Here is a 9,949-nt window from a genome sequence, read left to right as displayed (position 1 = left end):
CTCTCCTTTGCTCGTACCTGCTCTGCTCAGCTGACTCTACATGCCTGTGCCTTCCCTGGCCCTTCACCCCAGGTTCCCAGGAGTTTTCTCCAGGTTTGGAGGACCAAGGGGCTATAGGAAGTAGAGAAAGGCATTTCCTTCTGTGCCTCTGCTGTTTTCAGCTGGGACTTCATCATCTCCAGGACACCCTGTGACCTATTCTTCTCTCACATTTACTAATTTTGCATGAACTCTGCCCCTGCAGTGAGGCCCCTGCATTGTTGGGGTAGACTTCCCTGACAATGCCCTTGAATCCATGTTGATAACACCTGATATTTTTCCATTTTCCTCATCTGATCCTAAGTTTGCAAAGTGTGAAGGACCATAGTTATAATTTTTGATTTGGTCACAAGGATCTTTCCTCATTCTTATCTTTTGGTTACTATTATTGCATTTGATGGAGTGTAGCAGTGTGTATGTGAAAAATGCCATCATTTGCCATTTGGTTCAGGGATGCTGATAGTAGAGAGGCAGTACAGTTAATATGGACAAGGTAAAGCATTCTGGAGACACTTGCCTGAACTTGGTCACAGCTCCAACCCCTTTTAAGTGTGCAGTCTTGTAGCCCAAATTCTATCACTTCCCTTTGCCCAGTACAGCAGAGATAGAGTGTCTACATAATGATATTGTTGTTGAGGTGGAATAAAGTATCATAAAGCACTTAAAACAGTACCTGGCATACAAAAAGGATCATGTCATTGCTAAGTATTCTATTATTACTGAGACTGTAGTAATTACTATACTTCAATATTAATTATGTACTGATACCTCGTATCTTCAGTTTCCTTTTTTAGTTAATTTTTCCAGCTGGACTCAATGAATTAAAACCTCCTCTTATGGTCCATAGTGTTTGCTAAACTGTTTCATATTGTTAGCAACCCACACATATCTGTTGTATTAAAATGAATTGAGAGTCTATGATAGTTTATGCTCATTGAAAATCTGATTATGCATCTTTTAAAACATCCAGTTCTTAATCTGCAGAAGTGTTGTCATTGGTCTCTATGCCTTTTGAAACAAAAGACACAGAAAAATATATCCAGATGCAATGCAACTTAAATTCAGTAACCCTTTCTTTTCCTCTGGATGTTCATTGGATATGAAATATACAGGTGTAAACATTAGAACCTAGTCACCATTTGTTACTAACATTATAAAAAAAAGTTTTTTTATATGGATTTGCTAATTATAAGCATTTTATCTTTGCTTTATTGCTTTTTTTTCATATTCAGATATATAAACAATCCATGGAAAATCTTTTACCCACTCCCACAAAATCTCATTACACTTTCAACTTGAGGGATTTTGCACGTGTCATCCAGGGCTGCTTACTCATTGAAAGGGATGCCGTGGAGAGCAAGCACACCATGATCCGGTTGTTTGTGTATGAGGTTCTTCGAGTGTTTTATGATCGCCTCATTAATGATGAGGATCGATACTGGCTGTTCAATTTAACTAAAGTTGTTATAAAGGACCATTTTAAAGAATCATTTGCTAGTGTCTTTTCACATTTGAGGAAAGAGAATTCACCAGTGAGCATATTTAGTGATTGAAAACATTAAGTTAAAACAGTATAGTAGCATGAATTATTACAATCAACTTATCTTTTTTTCTTTTGCCAACTATATATTTTTTTCCAAGATTATTCACATAGGTAATTTATTTATTTTTTATTTTATTTTTTTAAATTTATTTACTTTTTAAATACATTTGTCTCTGCCTCCCCCCCCACCTCTTTCCCTTGCCCCTCCCTCCTTCCCTCCCTCAGCTCTTCCCCTTATGTTCATAGCAGCACAATTTACAATAGCCAAGTGTTGGAAACAACCTAAATGCTCATCAGTAGATGATTGGATCAAAAATTTATGGTACATATACACAATGGAATACTATGCAGCAGAAAGAAAAAAAAGAACTACTAAACTTCGTGACAGCATGGATGGAACTGGAGAGCATCATGCTAAGCGAAATAAGCCAGGGGGCAAAAGACAAATACCATATGATCTCACCTATAAGCGGAACTTAACCAACAATGCAAAGATGCAAGGAAAATATGACCAGCAACACTGAAAGGAAAAGAAATCAACAGAGACAAGAGAGAAGGGGGGGCAGGGAAAGGGAAGGGAAGGGGAAAGTCAAGGAACATATAGCAAGGACTCATGGATAAAAAAAATTTTTATTGGATTCAAGATAGCAAAAGAGTGATTGGAAGTTACACTGACCTCCTCCCAGAACCATCGTGGAATTACAACTAAACTGAAGAAATCACCTGGAAAACAAATGCACAATAGTGAGAGAGGAGCCTTAAAACCTCAGACAGATAGACGAATAAGCTTCAGCAAACTTAATTGATAAGGAGTGCGGTAGAGGCTCAAGAAGGTGCACTAGGTACCCACCGGTGGCAGAGCCAGAGGGATATTGAAACAGCAAGTTGGACCCCCCTGAGAAGAGGAAGGCCTAAACCATAAGTGGGAATCTCCAGCTTACAGCACCAGAGCCCAAAAAGTACACAGACAACAGCCAGCTCTGAAAAGCAGCAGAGGGTTCTCTACCAGAGACAGGCAGCTGGAGACAAAATGAGCTGTTTAAAGGACCAAAGCAAAAATTTGTAGTGGAAGCCACTTACCCTGGGCTCTGGTGGAGGCTGGAGCAGAAGGTGCTGGAGCTGCCTTCCGAGAGACTGGAGAAGGAGGCTTTGGGGAGAGGACTGAGAAAGTGGTTTGGGGGTCCCGGTGCTCACTCCTCTCCGACATGGCAGCAGCCATCTTGCTCAGGCAGAGCACTCCCCTGAGCTGCAGCAACTTGGAGGGACACAGTAGCCATGCCCCCAGGAGGCTTATCCCCAGCCTGGTGTTGTACAGGCCTGGGTACTGAGTACAGAGTGGCAGCCACAGATGTTACATCTCTGGCTAAAGGGGATGTGGGATCATCTAGAAACACTTGAGGAATGTCTGAAGGAGACATTGGGGAGAGAACTGAGGGAGTACCCAAGGAGATCCTGATGATGACCCCCGCCCCCCCCACACACAACAGCAGCCTTCTTGTGCAGACACACCACTCCCCTGAGCAGCAGATGCATGAAAGGATCCAATAGCCTTGCCCCCAGGAGGCTCAGCCCTGGGCCGGTGTAGGGCAAACCGTACTGCTGAGTACAGACAGCAGTTACAGGTAGTAGATCCCTGGATAAAGGGGATGCAGAGTGGTCTAGAAATGCTTGAGGAAAATCTGGAGGTATAGGCATTGAGGAGAGGACTGAGGGAGTAGCTGGGGGGACCCCAGTGCTTACTCCTCCACCATACGACAGCAGCTATCTTGCTCAGGCAGACTACTCACCTGAGTGGCAGCAGCATGAAAGGGCCCAATAGCCCTGTCCACAAGAGGGACTCTGCCTAGCCCTGACTGCTGAGGGAAGAGTGAAAAGGATAACGACTGGAGGAGACAGACACAGACGGCAGATTCCTGAAAGTCTCTTAAAGACTGCTTGAGATCAGGTGAGGTGAACAGATGACATCTACCAAGACTACTCTACCCATCAAGGCTCTAAATTAAAATTGAAGGTGAAGTAAAGAGTTTGTCAGATAAAAGAAGGCTAAAAGAATTCACCTTCACCAAACCAGCACTACAAGATATGCTAAAGGGACTGCTTCAGGAAGATGAAGAAAAGGAGTAATAATGACAGGATCACAGGTACAAAGGTAAAAAAATGAATAAGTATCTCTCAATAATAACTTTACATATAAATGGATTAAGTGCCCCAAACAAAAGACATAGGATAGCAAAGTGGATAATAAAACAAGACTGATACATATGCTGCCTAAAAAGACCCACCTCAGAACAAAGGAACTACACAGACTGAAAGTGAAGGGATGGAAAAAAATATTCCAAACAAATGGACAGAAAGAAAAGCAGGGGTAGCAATATTTATATCAGACAAAATAGATTTCAAAACAAAGGCCATAAAAAGAGACCCAGAGAGACACTTCATAATACTCAAAGGAAGAATCCATCATGAAGACATAAATATTGTAAACATCTATGCACCCAAGAGAGGAGCATGCCAATATATAAGGAAAATCTTGAATGATTTCAAGAAAGATATAGACATTAGCAAACTGATTGTAGGGGATTTTAACACCCTACTGTCAAAATTGGGTAGATCTACCAAACATAATATCAACAAGGATATTGTGGAACTGAACAACGCATTAGATCAAATAGACCTAACTGACATGTATAGAATCTTTCATCCCAAAGAAGCAAATGACAGATTCTTTTCAAATGCACATGGAACATTTTCAAAGATAGACAACATGATAGGACACAAAACAAGCCTCAACAAATTCAGGAAAATCAAAATCATAACAAGCATTTTCTCTGACCACAGTGGCTTGAAACTAGAAACCAACCTCAAGGAAAAATGTCAAAAACATTCAAAATCACGGAGATTGAACAGCATGCTATTAAACACAGAATGGGTCAATAATGAAATCAGAGAAAAAATCAAAAGGTTTCTGGAAACAAATGAAAATGACCACACAGCAATACAAAACCTATCAGACACAGCGAAGGCAGTCCTGAGAGGGAAGTTCATAGCAATACAGGCTTACCTAGAAAAGATAGAAATATTTCTAATAAATGACCTAACCATCCAGCATCAAGAACTGGAGAAGCAACAACAAACAAATGCCAGAGAGAGTAGAAGAAAAGAAATAATCAAGATAAGAGCAGAATTAAATGACATAGAGACTAAAAGAACAATTCAAAGGATCAACCAATCCAGGAGCTGATTCTTTGAAAAGATAAACAAAATCAACAAGCCTTTAAGCAGACTCATCAAGAAAAAAGGGAAAGGACCCAAATAATAATATCAGAAATGAAAGAGGAGAAATAACAACTGATACCACAGAAATACAAAGGCTTATAAGAAACTACTATGAACAATTATATGCCAAGAAATTTGAAAACCTCAATGAAATGGACAAATTTCTAGAAAAGTATAACATTCCAACACTGAATGAAAAAGAAGCAGAAAGCCTGAACAAACCAATAACAGCTTGTGAAATTGAAGCAGTAATCACAAAACTCCAGGCACACAAAAGGCCTGGACTGGGCAGTTTCACAGGAGAGATTTACAAAGCATCTAAGGAAGAACTGACCTCTGTCCTCAGACTATGCAAAAAAATCCAAGAAGAAGAAAGACCCCCAAATTCTTTTTATGAGGTCAATATCATTCTAATCCCCAAACCAGGAAAAGACACAACAAAAAAAGAAAACTACAGGAGAATATGGTTGATGAACATAGATGTTAAGATATCCAACAAAATATTGGCAAACCATATCCAGCAATACATTAAAAAGGTCACCCATCATGATCAAGTAGGAGTCATTCCAGGGATGCAAGGTTGGTTCAATATTTGCAAATCAGTAAGCCTGTTACATCACATAAACAAAAGGAAAGACAAAAGTCACATGATCATATCAATAGATGTAGAAAAAGCATTTGATAATGTACGGTACCCATTTATGATAAAAACACTCAGCAGAGTATGAATAAAGGAGGTGTACCTCAATATAATAAAGGCTATATATGAGAAACAGTCAACCTCATATTCCATGGCCATAAACTAAAAGCTTTCCCACTAAGATTGGGAAGAAGACAAAAATGTCTGCTTTCACCACTTCTATTCAACATAGTATTGGAAGTTCTAGCCACAGCGATCACCCAAGAAAAAGAAATAAAAGACATCCATACAGGTAAAGAGGAAGTAAAACTATCGTTGTTTGCAGATGACATGATAGAGTACATAGAATATCCCACAGACTCCACCAGAAAACTATTTGATCTAATAGGTGAATTTGGCAAAATAGCAGATACAAAGTCAATATTCAGATATTAAGGTGTTTTTGTACACCAGAAATGAAATATCAGAATCAGAAAACAGGAAAAAAAAATCCCCTTTTCTCTAGAAACAAAAAATAAAGTATCTAGGAACAAACTTAAGCAAGGAAGTAAAAGACCTGCACACAGAAAATTACACAACACTGAAGAAAGAAATTAAGGAAAACACAAATGAATGGGAGTGTATACCGTGTTCATGGATTGGAAGAATGAACATCATCAAAATGTCCATACTACCCAAAGCAATTTATAGAGTCAACACAATCCTTATTAAAATACCAATATGTATTTCTCAGACATAGACCAAACACTTCAAAAATTTATATGGAACCATAAATGACCCTTAACAGCCACAGCAATTTTGAGAAAGAAAAACAAAATTGGACAGATCATAATACCTGACATCAGACTTTATTACAAGGCCACTGTAATCAAAATGGGTTGGTACTGGCATAAGCACAGAAACGTAGATCAGTGGAGCAGAATAGAAAGCCTGGAAATAAACCCATGTCTCTATGGTCGATTAATATTTGACAAAGGGTGCAGAATCATAAAATGGAGTAAAAAGAGCCTTTTCAACAAATGGTGTTGGGAGATCTGGCCAGCTACATGAAAAAAATTGAAATTCAACTACAAACTGACACCATACACAAAAATAAACTCAAGATGGATAAAAGACTTAAATATAAGTCGCGACACCATAAAAATCCTAGAGGAGAACATAGGCGGGAACTCTCAGATATCCCATGAAGCAGTAGTTTCACCGATATGTCTCCTAGAGCAGGAGACATAAAGGAGAAAAAAACAATTTGGATTTCATCAAAATAAGAAGCTTCTGTATGGCTAAAGAAAACATAGACAAAATAAAAAGGGAGCCAACCTTACGGGAAAATATATTTGCCAATGATACCTCAGACAGGGGTTTGTTCTCCAAAATATATAAAGAACTCACACATCTCCACATCAGGAAGACAAGCAATTCAATTTAAAAAATGGGCAAAGGGCCTGGACAGACTCTTCTCCAAGGACAAAAGTAGGGCCCAGAGACATATGAAAAGATGTTCATAATTACTAGCCATCAGAGAAATGGAAATTAAAACCTCAATGAGATAGCACTTCACACCAGTCAGAATGGCCATCACAAAAAAATCAACAAACAACGGGTGTTGGCGAGGTTGTGGAGAAAAGGGAACCCTAGTATAGTGTTGGTGGGAATGCAGACTGGTGCAGCCACTGTGGAAAACATTTGGAATTTCCTCAAAAAGCTAAAAATGAAACTGCTTTTTGACCCAGCAATTCCTCCATTGGGATTATACCCTAAGAATCCCAAAACACCAATTCAAAAGAACCTGTGCAGCCCAATGTTCATAGCAGCACAATTTACAATAGTCAAGTGTTGGAAGCAACCTAAGTGCCCATCAGTAAATGAGTGGATCAAAAAACTGTGGTACAGAATGTTTGTAATGTGCTTAATCACTACCGAGTTATTAAAGAAATTGTGCAGAGCTTTCTCATTGACACCTGCCCTTGATATCTGGCCAGCTTCCTTGAATCAGGGAAGTCGGAACTGGAGAGACAAGTGAAGCCAGAAGCTTGGGTGTCCAAGGGCTCTAGTTCTGATCCTGGCCGTCTGCTGCTGGTGTGCCATGTCTCTGGCTTTCATCCAAAACATGTGTGGGTGATGTGGATGCAGGGTGAGCAGGAGCAATCAGGCACTCAGCAAGGTGGATACCACATCCTCCTGATATGTATCTGTTTGGCTGTATTAGTTACCCTGGTTATCTTGGTTGTGATTAACTCATGGTTTAAAAAGCAAAGCTCAAATCAGAACATCTGCCCTCCCCATGTATCCAAACCTATCTTTCCCACAGAAGCCAACACCCAAGAACATAGTAATTCAGGAAGTTTTCTCTGTTTAGCACAGAAATTATGGATCAAAAACAGATTACAGAAGAAATGAAAGATAAGCCTAAACCAACTCTGATGACATTTGTTTTACATTATACATAAGATACATGTCTGCTTCTTGTTAAATATGGTTCATACAAATAAATAAAATGTGATTTTGTTAAAACAAAAAAAAAACTGTGGTACATTTACACAATGGAATACTACACTGCAGAAAGAAAGAAAGAGCTACTACCCTTCGCAACAGCATGGATGGAACTGGATAGCATTATATTAAGGGAAATAAGCCAGGGGGCAAAAGACAAATACTATATGATCTCACCTATAAGTGGAACCTAGCCAGCAAAACCATCAGTCATGGAAAATATGCCCAGCAACACTGAAAGAAAGAAGGAACCGACAGGGACAGGAGGGAGAGAGGAAGGGGGTTATCTGGGAGGGTTAGGGGAAGAGTCAGATCAAGGAACAGGTAGGGAGGACACATGGATGAAGCCAAGGTGGGGAAGGATTGAGGGCGGGAGGTGAGGGTTCGTGGGGCAGTGGAGAAGGGTGGCAGGTAAAAGGAAACAAATATATTGGAACAATAAAAAATGAAAAGAAAATTTAAAATTACAAAAAATATTTTTAATTTCCTCCTCATAGAAGTGGTTTCACGAGATTTGTCACTTAGGAAATGATCTGATACAGTGAAAATGGGTTAATTTTTATGTTTTGTTCTAGAAGAATTAGATTTCACCCAATTTCAGATTGGCTCTCTGTGTTCCCTCAGAAATCAAATAACTACCAGTGAACAAGCATCCCATTCATCCTCAGTAACAGCATATTTCAAGAGCAAGATTACATTTTTCTTAAAAGATAAAAGGCTCTGGATTTGAAATCTTGAGAATTTTATAAAAGTAGGTTTTAAAATCATGTTTGCTGCTTATCTGTGGGTATGACTATTTCTCCCAAGGTAGAATTTATTAAAGCTACACAAATCGTTCTGATTTTGTTTACTAAGTAGACTTTAATATAGTTTAATTTATGCATGAATAATATGCAAGCTACAGGAACTGTTCCAAAGTCTATGTGAAAATATATGATATTATGTAATTTTTTGCTTGTAGGAAGGCATTTATATGTTGTGGTGCGTTGAATTTTGTCCTCCAAAGTTTCCTAACTTGAAGTACTTGTTCCTGGTCCCTCAGGATGTGCTCTTTTTGGAAGTACGATCATTACAGATGCAGTTAGTTAAGATGAGGTCACCTTGGAGTGGGGTGGCCCCCACTATGTCTGGTATCCTTTATCAAAAAGGAAATGTGGACACAGACATGCAACCAGGAAGAATGTTATGCAAAGACTGGAGTCACAGTACCACAGACCAAAGAGCTACTAAAAGCAAGGACAGAAGGCTGGGCAGATCGATCTTGATGCATTCAGAGGGAGGAACCCCTGCCAGCACCTCCAACTGAAACTTTAAACCTCCAGAACTGTCAGAAAGCCCATGTCTATTGGAGAAGTGATTTAGTTTGTGGCCCTTGTTATTGCCATCCTAGGAAATCAATGCATGTATTACATATAACTACACAATTCACTCTAAGGTTCCTTGTGTCCTTTACATGTTAGCACATACACAAAAATCCCTGCTGTCTGGCTCCTGAGAGCTACATGGCTTAATGTCAGGTGCACAGGATTCCAAATGGTCCTGTTGATCAGCCTCTCAGCAGCCCTAGAACCAAGGCTCTGCCCCAGTCCCTTCTGCTCCACTCTCCTTGCCTTTCATTGTTCTCCTTCTAATGTTTGATAGATTGCTTTTGTTTTTTTGGGAAATATAACATGAAAATATTTTTAAGGAATAAAAGTAATAACTTTCACATTGTGTTTCATATTTAAAAGACCCTCAATTCTGACATTCTGACAATTTGAGGTCACATTAAGAAAAAGATGTATCTACCACAAATCTTTGTAACCTAATTATTTTCCTTTATTTTTCTCATCATAGAAAATGTATGTGTATAAACATGTCTATCAAGGTCTGTCCAGAAAAAGTCCAGCTATTGTTAAATATAATGAGAATAGTTTGTGCAACATCAATGTAACCTAGTAGCCAAGGAGAGTGGACTAAAA

At 39.2% G+C, this 9,949-nt stretch overlaps 1 protein-coding gene across 1 annotated transcript; it reads left to right on the top strand.

Annotated features, from left to right (window-relative positions):
* Positions 1-523: 523 nt before the first annotated feature.
* Positions 524-7,895, top strand: LOC129088157 (T-cell surface glycoprotein CD1e, membrane-associated-like). Its single transcript, XM_054595283.1, is given in 3 exon segments — positions 524-532; positions 1,272-1,571; positions 7,389-7,895. Coding segments are annotated over 3 exon segments (816 nt in total).
* Positions 7,896-9,949: the final 2,054 nt, after the last annotated feature.

Source organism: Pteronotus mesoamericanus, unplaced genomic scaffold (assembly GCF_021234165.1).
Source record: "Pteronotus mesoamericanus isolate MK-2021 breed Mesoamerican mustached bat unplaced genomic scaffold, CSHL_Meso_final scaffold_54, whole genome shotgun sequence".
Taxonomy (NCBI): Eukaryota; Metazoa; Chordata; class Mammalia; order Chiroptera; family Mormoopidae; genus Pteronotus; species Pteronotus mesoamericanus.
The sequence above is the reverse complement of the archived record's forward strand: the minus strand, read 5'-3'. Positions and strand labels throughout refer to the sequence as shown.